The 19276-nt window shown below is 35.9% G+C and overlaps 1 protein-coding gene across 11 annotated transcripts in view; it reads left to right on the top strand.

The window, feature by feature from the left end:
• Positions 1 to 19276, top strand: part of CADPS2 (calcium dependent secretion activator 2) — a 548265-nt gene that overhangs the window by 230239 nt on the left and 298750 nt on the right. For 10 of the 11 annotated variants that reach the window (XM_061198688.1, XM_061198685.1, XM_061198683.1 and 7 more), the window contains 2 exons: positions 2729 to 2965; positions 7827 to 7948. In XM_061198688.1, the coding sequence (XP_061054671.1) occupies positions 2729 to 2965; positions 7827 to 7948 (359 nt within the window). The remainder of the gene's footprint in view (positions 1 to 2728; positions 2966 to 7826; positions 7949 to 19276) is intronic. The other variant, XM_061198689.1, reaches the window with a different exon arrangement.

Below are 19276 nucleotides of genomic sequence, written 5' to 3'. Positions count from 1 at the left end.
ATCTACTGGAAAGTTAAGAACTCTTACAGTGACTAAATTTGAATAATGGAAATTTTATGGAGCACATTTTTTTCAATGTATATAGTGTGTTAGGGCTGCTAATGGGCTAAGCTGTACAGAGGACTAAATTAGAACGTTGAAACTGTGGTTTATAGGAACAACTCACAGGTAAACTACAGAATAACCCTATTTCTGATGCTCTTCTAATTTAAAAGATCAAATTTAATATGTACATTCGTTGTACAGTTGGTTTTGTTTCCAAGAAAGAGGCAACATAAGCAGGCTAAATAAAATTTATGAAATACTATCGACAAACCTCAGAGCTTTAAGAGAGAGTTGTTGGGGTTTTTTTCCCCAGAGAGAAAAAGAAAATCTAGTGTAGTCTATTTCCTGAAAAGTTTGAAAATGCTGATGAAACAGTCAATTTGGGTGGTTCCTGCCAGTCTCCTCCTTGAAAAATGATAATGACTGAAGTGTTTTTAACGAAAGCTAAGTAAGAATAGACTTTTTTTTTCATGTGCTAATGCTAAGTTTTCCATTAAAAAACACCTTAAAAATTTGGAGAAAATAACTGGTACATCCAGACTTTCAAACATGGGATATATTTGCCTTTTGCTTTGCTAAAATATTTCTAAAAGGCAGAACTGTGACGGTTACACGAATATAAAATGAACAAACAATAATGATCGTACCCAGTGTATAATTAATGAGCAAACTAGTTAGATGTTAAAACTAGTCTAAGGGGCATTTGAAAAGTAGGTGTTTTTAGGCAAAGTTAAAATAAGATTCAAGTATTAGATATAAAAGTGGTTAAAAAAAAAACTGGTTAATTTCCAACAGGGGTTTAAACTATAACCATTGGATTATCTTAGTCACCAGATACACATTATTTATATCTTTACCAGACAAAATTCTACAAAGTAACGTGTGACTTCACTTGTAAACAGGATCTTTAATCAATGTAAACAGTAAATTGAACTAGGTACATTTCCCCCACATGATCCTTGGATGGCCTTTGCTCACATATGACGTTGGAAGGACCTATTCCCTCACCTTTTTGCCTTATATCTGAGTTTTGGATGCTTTTTATGACAGCTTTTAAAATTAGTCCACAAATGTAAAAATGTTTTTATGCTTTATTTTATTTTTTTCCTCTTTTGCATGTATTGAAAAACTATCCAAAACATTATTCCCTCCATCCCCAAAGGAAACCAAGTTACTATATAACTGAGTAGTTATGTGTTTTTTCTGAGGATGCAAACTTACTGTGTGGGAATGTTGCTTCAAGCTATAGAGGAATATTAAAAGGATACTTAAGAACCTTCCTTGGGAAAGTTAATTATGGATGTAGATATTTAATCACTCTGTGACATAAATACGCAATTTTAATATTGATTATATGTAAATTATTTTAAAAGAAATATGTCAAGGTTATATTGGGGGAAAAGAAAAACAGGTGGTCCAAGACTCAGGGACTGAGTCATAAGGTGGTGCCAGATGTTCCTTTCCAGCCCATGAACAAACTGGTGCAAGTGAGTCAGACCAGGTGCAGGTTGATGAACGCACTGTGGATGTATTCCATTCACCCTGGAGATGGGGATTTCTTAGGTTACAGTTTGAATGATGCCAAAGGAAACAGTAGTAAAGGCATTGATTTTTCTGGAGCCTTAGGCAGTCATTCATTTGAATGATGGCAGGTTTAGGCTGTCATCCCCCAGCCAGTTTTATACAGCTGTCATTACATTACATCGCATTTCCCATCATAAAGCTGTATGCCCTCTACCTTTCAGAGAGAAGACCTAAGTGCCAGGCTGTCAGAGGTTAAAGAAAGAGCCAAGAGTGTGAGGAAACCTCACTTGCTATTTGTGGGAATGTAAATGGGTATAACCTTCTCTAAGGGCAGTTTGGCAATAGCTGTTAATATCTATCTAAGTATCAGTACTTGGAATGTCCTTTTAACTGAGTGAAAGAAACAGAAGTCTGATTGCAGAGATCTGAGGAGTGAATGGCAGCACTCATGTAATTTGGGAAGAAAATTGAATCTCCTAAATTGATATTATTACTTTTTCATGTACAGCTTTTATCATAAATTTACCTTAGGCTTTAAACTTAATTTTTTCTAAACCTTTACTAAAAAACTGAATTTATGGCAATAAGGGATCTTGATAACATTTGTATGACATGAAAGTTAACTAATTTTAGAAGTATGGCCATACTGCTATTTAATAGTAAAGGTTTTTCCATTTGAATGCCTAACACATCTGTGGTATGAAAGAGAGATACTGTTAAAATGTTTGTTTCTTAACAGTCAGAGCAGTATATACTGAACATTCTTCTTATAGACCCGTTATTCCAAGTATTTCAAAGATATCAGTGGCTAATTAAGATTCATCTATACACTAAAACTTTTTACATGTATGTTTTTTAGAGTTGGTTTTTCCCTTAAATAAATACCATATCAAAAATAAAGTTAGTGTGAAAATGTATATCATGTTATTCATTTTTTATGATAATGATCCTCCATAAGGTAGATAAGGTACAGTTAAATATAATCAAAATTGCCAAAGCCTGAGGCTTTTAAAGCCTAGAGACTAAAGTATCAGGTAAATGCGTTATATTGAGCATCACAATTTCTAAGACAGTCAAGTATATATACATCATGTAATCTTTTACGATAAAATTGAAATATGACTTGTGTAACATTATTATTATAAAAATTATTTTCAAGGAAAGAAAATTCCCCAGATTTATAGCAAAAGAGATGGAGAATATGTATATAGAAGAGTTGCGGTCTTCAGTGAATTTGCTAATGGCCAATTTGGAGAGTCTTCCAGTTTCGAAAGGTGGTCCAGAATTTAAATTACAAAAATTAAAACGTTCACAGAATTCTGCCTTTTTGGACATAGGAGATGAGAATGAGATTCAGCTGTCAAAGTCCGACGTGGTGCTGTCATTCACCTTAGAGGTAAGTGGCTTTATGCCGTGTTTGCTTCTGGCAGTGTAAATGAGGCTACAGGGTCATTTCCGCTGACCTTGGTGGTAACATTTCAAATTTAAAGCAGTGTAATATATTTTGAAGAAGTTAAATTATTCTTCATTTGCTAGACAATCAGACCATGAATGCAAATTAATGCAAATTGTCCTTTAAACATAACGGTGGTGTTAGGGTTAAATAATAAAATAATACAAGTTTTGAGGCAAGTGTTCTTGGCGCCACCTAGGCTGGTGGAAATTTATTGGTAGAGTAAGCACTGAAACACGCTTGAGTGGAAATAGGATTTAAACACATAACTGAATTCTCTGTAATTTGGAAACTCCTTTCAAGCTTTTGGTTATTCTTGTTCTTAATCTGCTTTAACTACGAGATCATCTTTGTAGAATCAAATCGCATAAACCAGATGTATTGTACAGTATTGGGTACTATAGATGATGAGAAACAAAGACTTCTTCCTTTCTAGGACTTGCCGTTTCATTACAGGTACAGTAAATATCATTAAAAAGAAATGAGAATAAACGTTGTGCATTTAAAATTGTGTTCCCCAAGACTTCAGAGTTTCATCCCTTTTATACAAATCACTGGAAACCAAAGACATTGATCACTGACCCCTACTACTGCTCCCTGTGGATATTTTTCATGATGGCATTTCCTCACTGCTAAACTCTGTATATGGGCTGATCCATGTATATGTATATGGGTTTATACCCAACACCCACACATATGCTCACAATATCCAGCTTAAATTTTTAGCCTCTCAAAAATTAAAGCTTGTAACTCCTTTCTTGCATTGTTATGTACTCTCTCTGCTAGGTCCCAGTACTGCTATTTGAGTTTGCTCATTGACAAAGCAAAATATGTGGAGTCTTAGGAGGTACAGCTTTAGATTTTTTTGTTGATACCTCTTACACTTGGCTTGCTTCGTTTATGGCAGAAAAAGCAAATGTCTGCTTCTGTTCTTTCCTCCACTTATTCAACTCTAAGAGAAATTCAAGCTTGAGGATAAGACAGCTGCCTCTCTTTCTTCCCTTCCAGGCTAACATTTTCTTTGTAGGTTAATAGATTCAATTCAGTGTCAGGGTAGAAATAGGAGATTTTCTTCTGACTCCATACCCAGTTCAGGGATTAGCTAATAACTTTGCCAAGTGGCTTTGTTCCTGGGTTTCTTCTCAATCTCTTTAACCTCATAACCTCAGGATGTTTAATTTGAAACTACATAGTATCTCAGGTGTAGAATTTCCCAATCATTCCTGCGTCAGGTTTCCTGCCAACTAAAATGAAAAGTGCCAACTCTTTTTTTCTTAAGGTTTCGTACAAAACAAAATCAATTATTTAATTACAGTCTAACTTCTTCTAACAAGAGTTTGGCATTTAAATTCATTAATAATAAAAAATAATTTGGGAAGCAAATGATTTGTGTAATGTTTAAACTTACCATTATCTCTGTAAGCATGAAGAACTGAAAACAGTTCAAAACACTTTCACTTTTCTCTATTGTTTAAAAATCTTACACCATTGTTAAGTAATTAGCTTTTATGAATTCTCTTTCCCTTTTGAAAACAAAATTATGCTCATGAGTTAGTTTTTCTGTGAAACTATGAATTGTTATTCTGTGCTTCATTGCCAGTATGTTTAAACAGGGTTGTTCAGTTAGCAATAAAAGGGTGTTAGGAGGATGAAATGAGTTAAAACTTCATTTTGCCATGGTCTGAGAAGCTTCCATATTTTTACAATTGTTTTGACATCCTCTGTTACTAGGTCTATATAAGGCAGATATTTTCCTATCATGGCATAGTACAGATCTGTTCCATGTTGCCTACAGTATTTTAAAGAGGAGTTGTGCCTCACAACAAAATGAAGTCTCTTTCAGGGCAGACTACACAGTGCTTGTCTATGGGACACCTGAGGGAATGGACCAGGTACCTCCTCCAGCCCCAAGGCCTCTGACCTCAGTCTAGCTAAACTGAATAATTATCTCTCGCCCATTATCCAGGCCTCGCTCATCAGACACCAGATTTCAGCCTAAGAAAACTCTGAAGGGCAAGCAGTTAATCCATTTTAAGGGTTTCACATTTCATCCGTCAGGCTTAGAGCTGGTCCAGTGGAGAAGGAGTTTTTCTAGGAACTGAAGTCTGAGTCAAATGAATAAGTGCAGATTTGAAACACTGCTAAAATTTTATCATTTCTTTAAAATTTCTACCCACTCCTCCCTTCTTGCACCACACCACCTAACATATAAATCAGTTATTTATTATATTTATTATTCATTATCTGGCTTTCTTTACTAGAATGTAAGCTTTAGGAAGTTAAAGTCTTTTTTTTTCTTTTTTGTTTACTGAGGTATCCCAGGAGCCTAAAACAGTGCCAACAGCCTAAAACAGTTGACTCGATAATTGTTTATTGAATTAGGAACTTTGATGGTATCAAAACGCAGCAGTTAGCCTCACAAGATTACTCTTATGTCTCTTCATTTATGAAGCCTTCAGAGAGAATTATAAAGCAAGAGACAAGCTAACTCACAAAACACTAAGCCAAACAATGGTATGTTAAAATTTAATATTCAAGTAAGGTTAGGAAAACGTTCATCCACGAAGTTATGAGTCTGTTGTAAGGGGAATGGTGTCAGTGGCATGAATATAGTTGATGTTCACACTGAGTGTTTTAGGCCGGCAGACCCTGTGACCTCCTCTGTGTTTGGAGGTACGTGTGTGGTCCCCCTTATTCACCATACTGCTCAGCTGCCTTTTCCCACAAACCGCACATGCCTGAGTGCCATGTAACTCTGTGGGCGGACAATGCATTATTCAGAAGCGTGTTATCTAGTTTCATATTTTGTACATGCCTCCCTTCTTTATGCTTCTAGAATAACTTTGTCTATTTTATCCTGATTACATCAGTTATCCAGAGATCTGGGAAGAAAAGACAGAACACAGATCAGTTTTATTTTCTGTAGTTTCATTATCAAGTTTTGCTGGCAATTAGTTGAAACAGTTACCTAAGATAACTTAGGTTAGTCGATGGTCCATGGAATTCTTAGCCGCCTTTATCATTAATGATTGAGACTAGTTGCGCTTTTCAAATTCTTTTTGGAAGTCAGATCTGTAGAACTGTGTTTTATTTGCTTATATGTGTGGATTCATAACAGAAGTTACATCTTTTGAAAGTGGCAATTCTGCAGGATAGAACATTCCTGGCACAGATGGGAGCATTGTTTTGAGGGACAAAAAACTGTTTCACAACTCGTATGTTTTAGGAGGTCCTGTTTATAGTAGCTTGTAGTAGAGGTGACAGAAATAGTGTTAAGCAGATGCTTCCTTTCTTCTCTCTTGCACTTTGGCTATTAAACACTCTACAGAAAGAGATGCAGGACAAACAGTCATATTCCCATATAGGAACCAGTGCCATCAAGATTTCTAGATTTATCTTGTGTACTCAATTCTGTTTCATGTTTAGTACTTCACCTAAACTTCCTTGAGTATTAGAGCAACTGTGAAAACTGTTACTATTATCTATTAATTCTCATAGTCTGTTGTCAGTTGTCTTCATTTTTATTCATATGTTGGTATGCATTTCAGTGTGACAAAAGGACAAAAGCCTTGATTGAGGGAGGAAAATGGTTCTGAATTTGACCCGTATTTTTTGGTGATCAGTTTCCCATATGTTTTTATGAAAAAATGCAACAAAAATAGTAGGCATTTGTATTTACAAAAAAAGCTGTTGTACCAGAACTGAAAGGAAGAAAAGTTCTTTTAAGATGGTTTGTTCCTTTGAGACTTTTTGCCTTAACTTTCATATTAGAACTCTATGAAGAGTGTAATGATTTTCATAATGTATTAAAAGATCAGTAAATGACACATATCTTTTTAGTGGATATTTTGGTAGCTACATGGCATGAATGATGCTTTTAATCTTGTTTATACATATACAACAGGAGATCAATACATGTGCATGTATAAAAAGGTCATTGAATATATTAATTTTGAGAATTTAGGAAACTTCATGATGCAAGTTTTGATTTAAAAAAACTATTATAAATGATATTCAATAGTAGTCATATTTTATGTGTACATCCAGTAAGAATGTTAGGTTACAATATTTTAAGATTGGCAGTCTTTTATACAGACATAAAAAGCACACTTGAAAACTATGTTTCCCTTTCCCCCAGGAGTTACAAATATATAAGGTAATATCAGTCTTTCTACCCTTTTCCAGTAGACTGCATCAAATTGGTATATACCTTTAATGGATGGGGAAAATTGTTTTCCTTGTCAAGTTAATAGTAAGATATTCATTGCCAAGTTATATTTTCCATATTTTCATAAGGTAAACAGTGGCTATGAAGAAAATTCTTTTATAAATGCTAGTAGTCATATAAAATAAGTGAATATAGAAATTTTCTGATGTCATGTATTGATATCAGTGAATTGGTGTGATGGTGACAGTGTCTACCAGTCGCCTTATGTGGAATTCAACCTGTATCCTTTTAACACATTCACTGAATTTTCATTAATAATTCTGCTTTGCCTCATGCAGACCTGCCATAATTTTTTTTAAGGCTCTGAGTTTATATCTCACTTACTTGATTGTGGCTCATATTTAGAGACTTTAATCTTTCATAGCTGGCAGGAGATGCGTCTTCAGATACCAGACTTTCTCAAAATGTTATTTACCTTCCATAAATAAAGGTGGATTATAAAGAAGATAAAATACCATGATATTGCCAGATAATTTTATCAATTGGTCTTCCTAATTGTGTGTAGTTCATACCGCTGTCTCTATTGCTAAGTGTTGTCAGCTTGACGAATCAGTGAAACGTTTTTCTTATCTTTAGATTGTCATAATGGAAGTGCAAGGTTTGAAGTCAGTCGCTCCCAATCGAATTGTTTACTGTACAATGGAAGTGGAAGGAGGAGAAAAACTGCAGACAGATCAGGCCGAAGCCTCAAGGCCACAGTAAGCCAGTTGAAAAAAATGTGTTTTTCTTCCCTCTTGAAGAAATGTGCTTTATCTCTTTGAAGAATCGTATGGTTTTACACTCTGAAACTGTTATTTGGCTAGCTTTGTCTCAACTGTGTTAGAATCAGTGTGTGCCTTTCTGGATAATGAGGCTATAATTAGAGCTATGCAGAATCCCTGTGTAGCACGAACAGAAAATCCAACATGCAAATGTGAAGCTAATTATTGGGCAATTATATGTTTGTAAGTCATTTGTAAGGAATGCATGTGTTGTTATCATGTGTTATTTAAAAGGCAGTGCTTGATCCTATTTCAGTTACTAGAAATGTAATCTATAGCTTTTCCATTTCTGTGTATTATAGCTCTGTGGTGGTGCTGAGGTAGATATGTTAGACAATGTCTTGGGATACTTTAGTGAGTAGGCTTGAGTTAGAGAACCGGTTAATGACTACCGTGCAGTTACTGGAGATGCTAAAACTGTTCTTTGCTGGCAGTTTTATGTTTCAGATTCTGGGAGTGAGTTTAATTAAGTCTGGAAGATGTTCTTTTTAACAGATTCAAACTTGGGAAACATCACAGTCTCTGGTAGAAATAACCAGGTGGGCCAGGGGAATTTAAATGAAAATTGCCTGGCCTTTATTTGCACACTGCCTTTCGATAACATTTTTTCTTCCATTTAAACTTTATTTAGAATTTCTTACAGGCCTTAGGATTTTTGCCTTATAACAGTGTCAATATGTGGATTCTTCATTCAGGAAACCTCAACCTCTGAGATTCTGGCTGAGCACTGGCTAGATAGAGATGAACGAGAGACTTTGATTTTCTTTAGGGCAGACAGTCTAAGGAGGTATACAGAGAATTAAGTGTAACAAGACAGATGTGCACAGGGTATTATGGGATTGAGAAGAAGCAGACTGAAACTTCTCACCCTGCCTTACAAAGCCCTACAGGTCTGCCCCTGACCAGCCTCTCATTACCTCTGGGACCTCACCTTGTCTCTCTGTTCCCCTGGTCAGTTACTATTCCACCTCCCTGGACCTCATGAAGTTCCTATCAGCCTTCTCTCATCATTGCACTTGCTTTTCCCTCTGCCTGCAGTTGCTCTGCCTCTTACCTTTTTATAGCTGGATCCTTAGTATTGAGAAACTTAAACGTCACTTGCTGAGAACAACCCCTTCCTTTAGACAGCCCAATGCTAAGCGGATATTTTCTGGCTCATCACTTTATAACTTTTAGATGAATGGGTTCCTCATCTGTGTATCTTGTACTGTTTCCCTTTCTCTGTCCTTTTGGATAGAGCTCTTGTCCTGTTGATCTTATACCTTAGCACCTAGTAGGTACTCGGTCAGAATTTACTAATTCACGGTGAAGTGAAAATAATGAGGATAAACGGCTCTTTCAGAGGTTAAAACCTCTCAAGAGGAGGCTTGAGAGGAGACAGAGAAACTGGGACCATTTCTAGCAAGGCACATGGAGTCAAGGGAGGGGTTTGGTGTCTGTTTTAAACATTAGCTGTTTTAGTATATTCATGGTGTTATGCAACCATCATCGATTTTAGAACATACCTATCACCTCAGAGAGAAACTCTTTACCTTTTACGTATCAGCCTCAAATCACCTCAGCCCTAAGCAACTACTAATTGACTTTCTGTCTCTATGGATTTGCCTGTTTGGGACATTTCATATAAAAGGAATCATATATATCAATAGTATGTGCTCTTTTGTGACTGGCTTCTTTCACTTAGCATATTTTCAAGGTTCATCCATCTTGTGGCATGTGTCAGGACTTTATTCCTTTTTATGACTGAATGATATTCCATTGTATGTATATACCACATTTTGTTTATTCATCTAGGCTAATGAGACTTGGGTTGTTTCTACCTTTTGGCTACTGTGAATGATGCTGCAGTTAAGGCTGGTGTACAAATACCCATCTGAGTACCTGTTTTCAGTTGTTTTGGGTATATAGCTAGGAGTGAAATTGCTGAATGATACGGTCATTCTATGTTCAGCTTTTTGATAATCCATCAAAATGCTTTTTCACAATGCACCATTTTACTTTCCCACCAGCAATGTATGAGAGTTAAATTTCTTCATATTCTCATCAATGCTTGTTGGTTGACTTTTAAAAATATATATAAATATATAGCCATCCTAGTAAGAGTAAAGTGATATCTTGTGGTTTTGATTTGCTCTTCTCTAATGACTAATGATGTTGATCATCTTTTCATATGCTGTAGAAGCCATTCATATATCTTCTTTAGAGAAAGAAATGTCTATTCAAGTTTTTTGCCTATTTTTTATTTGAGTTGTTTGCCTTTTGGTTGTTAAGTTGAAAGAACTATTTATATATTCTAGATACTAGACCCTTATCATATATATGATTTGCAAATGTTTTCTTCCATTCTGTGTATTATCTTTTCACTTTATTGATACTGTCTTTTGAAGCACAAAAGTTTTACAACTTTAAGTCCAGTTTACCTAGTTTTTGTTTGTTGCTGTGCTTTTGGTGTCATATCTAAGAATCCAGTGCCAAATCCAAGGTCACAAAGATTTACCCCCGTGTTTTCTCCTAACACTGTCATAATTTCAGCTCTTACGTTTTGGTGATTGACCCATTTTAATTTTTGTACATGGTATGATGTAGGGTGCAACTTCCTTCTTTTGCGTATGACAGTCCAGTTGTCCCAACACCATTTATTGAAGAAACTACTCCTTGTCCATTAAATGTTCCTGGTACCCTTTTGAAAATCATTTGACGATAGATACATGGGTTTATTTATGGACTGTCAGTTTCATTTCATTGAAATATCTATATGTCTGTCCTTATGCTAGTACCACATTATCTTAATTACCATTGCTTTGTATTGAGTTTTAAGATCAGGTGTGTGAGTCTTCCAGATATGTTCTTTTTCAAGATTATTTTGGCTATTCTGGTTTTCCGTATGAATTTTAGGATCACTTTGTCAATTTCTGCAAAAATTTTGTAAATATCACCAGCTTGGATTCTGATAGGAATTGTATTGAATCTGGGGTCAGTTTGGAGAGTATTGCCAACTTAACAATATTAAGTCTTCCTACCCAGGAACGTGGGATATCTTTCCATGTATCTAAATCTTTAATTTCTTTCAACAATGTTTTGTAGTTTTCAAAGTATGTTTTTTACTTCTTTGGTTAAGTTTATTTCTAGTATTTTATTCTTTTTGATGCTATTATTAATGGAATTGTTCTTTTAAATTCACTTTTGGATTGTTCATTGCCAGTGTATAGAAATACAGTTGATTTTTTGTATATTAATTCCACATGCTGCACCCTTGCTGAACTTGTTTATTCTAATAGTACTTTTTTTTACTGGATTCCTTAGACTTCTTTCTATATAATATGTCATTTGCAAATAGTGATCGTTTTATTTCTTACTGTCCAATCTGAATGCTTTTTATTTCATTTTTTGCCTAATTGCCCTGACTAGCTCCTCCAGTACAATGTGAAGTAGAAGTGGCAAGGAAAGACATCCTTGTATTCCTGATTTTAGAGGAGAAGTATAGGCTTTCATCGTTAAACATGATGTTAGCTGTGCCTTTTTCATAGATGCCCCTTATCAGTTTGAGGAAATTCCTCTCTATTCCTAGTTTGAGTGGGTTTTTTTTCATGAAAGGGTGTTGGATTTTGTCAAATGTTTTCTCTGCATCTATTGAGATGACCGTATGGTATTTGCCTTTTATTCTATCAATATGGTACATTACATTATATGCTTTTTGGGGGAGGGGTGTTAAATCAACCTTGCATTCCTGGCATAATTGCCACTTGACCGTGATGTATATAATTATTTTTGTTACTGGATTATTTTCTCTAGTATTTTGTTGAGGATTTTTAAAATCTGTATTCATAAGAGATTGGTCTGTAATATCCTTTTTTTGTTGGCATCTGTCTGATTTTTATATTGGCCTCATAAAATTCTTCTACTTTTTGGAAGGGTATGAAGAATTGGTATTAGTTATTTTTTATGTGTTTGGTAGAATTACCAGTGGAACCATCTGGGGATGGATTTTTCTTTGTGGGTATTTTCTGGTTACTAATCCTAATTACATAGTGAACCATAATAACCCTGCTAGGTTGGGTTCTTGGTGAGAGCCCTCTTCCTGCCCTACAGATGGCTGCCTTATTGCCGTGTCCTCACATGGTAAAGAGACAGATCTCATTTCTCTTCATCCCATAATAAGGACACCAATATTCTCATGGGTCTCCAGTCCCATGACCTCATCTGAGCCCACTTAACTCCCAAAGGCCCCGCCTCCAAATACCATCACATTGGGGATTAGGGCCTCAACATATTAATTTGGAGGGGGGGGTGGTCACAAACACTACCCTACTCTAGTACTCCGTGAGTTCTCGAGGGAGTGCAAATGCCCTTAGAATCTCAATGCCATGATGTTTTTACAGAATCTTTTCTTAAAGTTTTACTGAGGTATAGTTTATATAGCATAAAATTCTTTTATTGAAATTTAGATGATTTTTAATAAATTTATACACTTGTGCACTAACATCACAATTCAGTTTCAAAACACATTATTTCACAAAGTTGCCTCATTCCCATTTGCAGTCTTACTCAGTTCCAGGAAAACACTCGTATGCCTTCTAGCTCTGTAATTTTTTTTCTGAACATTTCATATAAATGATATGCAAAATGTAGTCTTTTGTATCCGGCTTTTTTTTCACTTAGCATAATCTCTACAAAGTCTTTTACTTAATTGATACTTAAATATTTGGTCAATCAAATGAGTTAATTTTTATATAAATAGTTATTTTAACAATAATTTTTTCCAAAAATAGCAAAAGTTTTCACAGAATACGTCTCATTTTATTTCTAATAAACTCAGAATGTATTCATAAAGAGATGCTATAATAGGGAACATATACATGGATAATTTAAATGAATTAAAATACTTATGAGTTAGAGAGAAAATATTACAGTTAAGCCTCCAATACACTTTTGATTACTCTTTTCACAAGGAAATTTGGCTAAAATATCTTACCTGTTTCTTCATGAAGATTGAGTTAACTTTTAAAAAGAATTAAAAGATTTGTGTTTATCATTGTATCCCAGGGGCAGATTTCCTTAAAAATGTATCTCCTGAATGCTGACTAACTGCAGCTTTTCAGCAGTGTGGTCACTTTTATCTTGAACTCATCTTGCACAACAGGAAAGAGATTCATCTCCTCCATCATCATAGTGAATTATGCCTCGGACACGTTTTCTAAATCTTATTGCTTCAACAGTTTGTGCTTTATTGGAGATCAATTCATTCTTCTGTCTGATACTAATTAAAGTGCCTTATTTAGTCCATATTTCCAATAAATGTAATCAAGATTTCTAGCCATTGCCTATTTCATTCTTGTAATTCAGATTTCCTGCCGGCAGTTTGGTGGAACACAGCATGTGAGGTTGGTACATGACTTAGAATATGGAACCTGGGATCTAATAAAAGTGGTGTTTAGAGACAAGTTTGATTTGTGAAGAGTGGTAGTGAGGTCATCTATTAAAGTTTTGTTTTTAATTTTGATTTTTTAATATAGGGAAGGGAATGTAGACAAGTGGTATTTTCAGTGGAGAAAATTCTATTACTTATGAATTTTTAAGTCATCATTTCATAGTCTCTCAGTCAACCAGGGAAAGTTTTGTTCTCTATGAATGAGGTACAGAAGCATTGTTGCTCCACTTTTATAGCTTTCTACCATTTCCAGACGTTTCATTATTTCAGTTTTAGCCCATACCCTTAACGATACCAGCTGAAAGGAAGTGGAGGGGTAGTCAGAGAGACGACAGCTGAAGCTGAAAGAGGTAGGGAGTGATTTGTCATGGTCATGTAGTGGTCATCAATCTCCTGATACGTAGTGATCTTAAAGCACTTTCCCTGCAGATGATGAGCATCCTTTGAGTGCCTAAAAGCATAAAAGCTAATAATACCCTATGGAGGGCCAAGATAGACCTTGCTTCTGGGGAAGTAGAAGGAAGGAAATTCGTTGTTAAAAACAAATCAGGAACTTGGGGGAGCAGGGAATGGGGAGTTGCTATTTGAGGAGCTTAAAGTTTCAGTCAGGCAAGATGACTAAATTCTAGAGAGCTGCTGTGCGACATCACACCTATAGTTAACAATGCTGCATCATACTCTTAAAAATTCTTTAAGAGGGTAGATCGCATGTTAAATGTTCTTGCCACACACAAAAAAAGATCCTGGGAAGCAGCACTGTGTTTTGCTATACCCTCTATCTCGTTCATCCCATAATGCTGTCTTATTAAAGACCTTTGAAGGTTAATTGGTCTCTGTCCCCACCCCCCCTTCAAAGTAATAAAACAGAAAGGCAAGGAGCAGTAAGAAAAACTGATGAGTTGCATCATTAGAGAAATATATTTATGGTTTTTAGGATAGAACATTCTTCTACCTCATGAAAATGACGGGAAACACAGGCTTCAGTACCCGTTTCTGGAAACTTTAAATTCTGAACCGTAATTGTAATAATCTGTTAAACTATTGAAAGAATATTGCCGCTATAAATGGAAAGCTTATCAGAATGACAAGCTACTAGGACAAGTGTTTAAGAGAGATTAAATACAAATTGCAAATAAACCAATAGAAAGGTAACCGTGCTTTTTAAAAACATAGTAGTTTTCATTTTAATTTACTAATGCCAGAATTAGTTTTGAAGTGTAATTCATTAGCCAGCTACTCTTGCTGATGAGAGAGAGAATACACTACATTTTTAAATGATCTATCAAAAAGTATGGCTGTTTTTAATGAATCAAAAGGAAAACACTCAAACAGCACACAAGTTTCATCTTTTATCATTTCCATCTTTAAAAATATGAGATTCCTTCCTCTTACATAAATTCACCAGAAATAGGATTTCTCTAAAACTCATACTACTGGTGCAGAAGAAAATGAGGCCTAAAGAGACAAACACTGGCCAAATACAGAAACTACATTCATTGAGAGTTTGTTTGCAAGTTAAGGAAGCTAATGTGTGGATCCTCATAATTCGTGGCATCTGAATTAGAGGGGAAAATATGATCGATTAAGATTCCAGATGCTTGCTGAAGAGCACTAATGGAAAACAGCAGTGAGAGAGCTTGGGGGAAAGTGTATATAACTATGATTATCAACATCTCGAGGATGGATTTACAGCTTGTAAATAACTTCCCCTTATAATCTGTGACTTTTTTCCAGAGCAGTGTTTTGGAGTTGCTTTCATCATTATTTTATTTGATCTGTGTAGCCAATTTACTGCACGGGATAAATTTGGCCAAGTGTAAGTAGCAAAAAACTTAACTTCTCTTCTAGTACTGCTCTCAGACGTGCTCCAGGATCACCCTCCCCTGCCCTTGGGAGAGATCTTGGCAGAAACCATAGCTTTGCTGCCCATTTTCAGGTATTAAATAACATGTTCAGGTATTAAAATTTCAGACCACTTTAAGTCAGAACCTACCCATTTCAAAAGGGTAGGGTTTTCCTTTCCTTCCTCCCAGCTTTCCCAGAAACCTGCCCAGGGGAAAGGGTACTGCTGTCTGTTCCTCACCTGCTTCTTGTTTTGCCTGCTTGTATGCTCTTTCTATCACTTTTGGGTAGGGTGGAGGTGGGGATGAGGGGAAGAGGTGAAGGGGCAAAATGTCTGTGTGTAGGTACTCTTTGTAGGCCTCTCTTGGTTAGCAAATGCCTTCTGTCATGAGGAATGTACACATTTAACTTTTCTCTGGTGCACTTCCTTGGAGACACACCTCGTGCTGCCCGGAACTTCTGACATCACACCCTTCCGTCCTAGAATGATGCATCCTGTAGCTGCCTTCCTTCTGCTTCCCCTGAGCTACTGCTTTAATAATATCACCCACATATCCTCTTCCTGCTTGAATTTAACTTTCTTAGCAGATGGCTCAAGTAAATTGGAAGCTCCTTAAAGACAAAGGCTCTATATTATACCTCCTGGTTCCTGTCTAGCACCAGCCACAAGTAATATGGCTCACTGGTGGTCTATAATTAAAATTCTTTTCTCTACTATTTAGAGTATTAAAAAATACAGTCTCTCAGTAGGTGTCAGGCTATGACACTTGAGCCAGTACCTACCCTGACTAACAGGATGTTTAGTCCTCATTCTCACACCCCAAGCTCCCATTTTTCTAGAAATTCCTTGGAAAACATATTCACTTTAAAGGGCCATTTCTTCTGCTTCTGTGTGGTGACTTGAGGCTGGGATTCAGGATCTCTTCCAGATCCTTGCTATGCTCACTACCCTGAGATGGGGGACCACCTGCGTAAACAAGATGACTTGCCAAGGGCTAGACAGGCACAAGTTCAGTTTTAATAGAATTGATATATGATTCCTCTAGTTCATAAGTACTCTCCCCTAAAGCCCTTCTTTCTAGGAAAGAACCTGCTAAATGCAAGTTCTCTCTCAAGCCACTTTCAGTCTCCCTTCCTTGACTTTACAAAAAAAGGTACACCTCTAACCCAGCTTGAGTCTTAACCACGGTGTGTTCGTTCTGGAGTGGAAAAAACCTCCACATCACCTTTCAAAAGGAAAAATTTTAATGTTCCTGTTAGTTTTGAGAAAGCAATTTACCAATGATGTAATAAATCCTCCTGTAAATTAGATGGCTTCTATTTCTCTGCTTTCAACAAAGTTGATGAAGGGTTTATTCAAGTTTTCAACTGCTGAATGATGGAAAAATAGATTTTGCTTATCAATCACTGTATTATTTTGGGACAATCAAATAGGAAGGAAACAAACAAATTGATAGACATTGCTATAATAATGTCCCACCTACTTATTTTCTTAGAGCTTAACAACAGAAAGAATGAAATTCTGGGTCAAAATTGATGCTGAACTGTCTCAGTGTTATCAATAGAATTCAGCTATGGTCACCCGTGGATATGTGTAGGCTTAAGGCTTTTTTAACTGAAAGTTTGTACCCTTTGATCAATATCTTTCCTTTTCCTCCACCCCCAAGGCTCTGGTAACCACCATTCTACTCTGTTATTATGAGTTTGACTTTTCTGTTTTAGATTCCACATATAAGTGAGATCATGCAATAGTTGTCTTTCTGTGTCTGGCTTATTTCACTTAATGTAATGTCTTCCAAGTACTTCCATGCTGTTGCAAATGACAGGACTTCCTTCTTTTGTAAGGCTGTGTAATATTATATTGTATGCATATAGATTTCCTTTCTACAGATGGATATTTAATTTGTTTCCCTATGCTGACTACTGCGAATAATACTGCAATGAACATAGGAGTACAGATGTCTCTTCCAGATGAGGATTTTATGTCCCTGAGTGTATACCCAGAACGGGGATTGCTGGATGGTTTGGTAGATCTACTTTTAATTTTTTGACAAACCTGAGTACTGTTCTCCATGGCAACTGCACCATTTTATATTCCTACCAACAGTGTTACCAGGGTTCCAATTTTTCCAAATCCTTACCAGCACTTGTTATCTTTTATTATTTAGATAATAGCCATCCTTACGTGTGTGATGTGACATCTCATTGTGGTTTTGATTTACATTTCCCTGATAATTACTGATGTTGAGCATCTTTTCATATATCTGTTGGCCATTTGTATATCTTCTTTGGAGAAATCTCTATGTCCTTTGCCTATTTTCTAATTGGGTTTTTTGTTTGTTTGTTTGTTTGCTATTGAGTTGTATGAGTTCCTTATATATTTTGGATATAAACTCATTATCAGAGATACAGCTTGCAAATATTTTCTCCCATTGCATAGGTTGCCTTTTCACTCTGTTGACTGTTTCCTTTGCTGTGTGGACGCTTTCTAGTTTGATGTAGTCCTGCTTGGATATTTTTGCTTTTGTAGCTTGTGCTTTTAGTGTCACATCCAAGAAATCATTGCCTACACAAACGTCAAGGAGATTTTCCACTATATTTTCTTTTAGGAGTTTTATGGTTTTATGTCTTATGTTTAAGTCTTTAATCCATTTCAGTTGATTTTTGTGTGTGGTGTAAGATACACCATCTGCATATGGATATCCAGTTTTCCCAGCACCATTTATTGACGAGATCATGTCATGTGCCAACAGACAATTTTACTTTTTCCTTTGGGTTTGGATGCTTTTTATTCTTCTTGCCTCGTTGTTTTGGCCAGGACTTCCATTATTATGTTGGATAAAAGTGGTAAGTTTGGCACCCTTGTCTAATTCCTGAACTTAGAGGAAATCTTTCAGTTTTTTGCTGCTGAGTATGATACCCGTGGGCTTGTCATATACGACTAGTATAATGTTGAGGTATATTCCAGAAGGAAATATATGTATTCCCTCCCTCTCTCTTTCTTACTCTCCACCCCCCATGTTGAGCCTTACGATCAGATTTTAAAAATATATAAAAAACATGGTCAGGCATTAAAATATTGTAGGCTAAACTTCTAAATTTGTGAGGGGTAAGTAGAATCAAAGTATAAGTTCAGGGCAAAAAATAGTGTCAAATTTCTGTTAAAGAGGAGTTGTACAGGTGTTTTTTTTTTAAATGGTTGATGGTGGAATCATTTTGCTATGATAAATTCCCTTGGATCCACTTAAGAATGATATCACTGTTTCGAATTAAATGTCAATGTTTCCGACACACCAGAAATTATACCCTTTGCAACTCTTTAAATTTATATTTAAAATTTCTAGATGTCAATTTAAAAAATGTGTGAAGAGGGTACATAATTTTTCAAAATTATTTTAGGAAGTTTATGAGAAAAAGGTTGAAGGCCGCTTTTCTAGGACATGTAGTGTTTTGGTGCCAGACCAAGTCCTGTGGTCAAAAGACTTTACTGTTGCTGTGTTTCAGATGCAGACTGCTTAGCCCAGACAGTCAGAAGAAATGCCTTTATTCTTAGCTGCTCCTGTCCTTAAATCTAGAGTACCGACCAGCAGACAAAGAGATATCTTTGGGGCTCACCCCCACTAGTGCACATCTTCACCCAGACCAGGTCAGCACCTGGTGGGGGGGGCAACGAAGGACCTATGTTCTCTTGAGACACGTGCACAGTAATCACTACTCAGAGCATTGCTGTGAAGAGAGAGTGGGAGTAGTACATGTAAAGGATTTTCCAGGATCCTCAGAACAGTCAAGGAATGAGAAGAATGATGATATTAATAAGTAGGAAAGACATTTTATGAAATCTGTATAGCATTTGGTGTGAGTTGGTAAAATAAGTTCATATTTTCAGAATATAAGCAGAATTTATAATATTTAAAAATAGAAAGAAATACATTAGAAATGAAATAAGTTGGAAAGGAAGTAAGAGATTTTAAAATTCAGATTTCAAGATTTTAAAA

This window comes from Eubalaena glacialis, chromosome 8 (genome assembly GCF_028564815.1).
Source record: "Eubalaena glacialis isolate mEubGla1 chromosome 8, mEubGla1.1.hap2.+ XY, whole genome shotgun sequence".
Classification (NCBI taxonomy): Eukaryota; Metazoa; Chordata; class Mammalia; order Artiodactyla; family Balaenidae; genus Eubalaena; species Eubalaena glacialis.
This window is presented reverse-complemented; position numbering and strand designations above follow the sequence as displayed.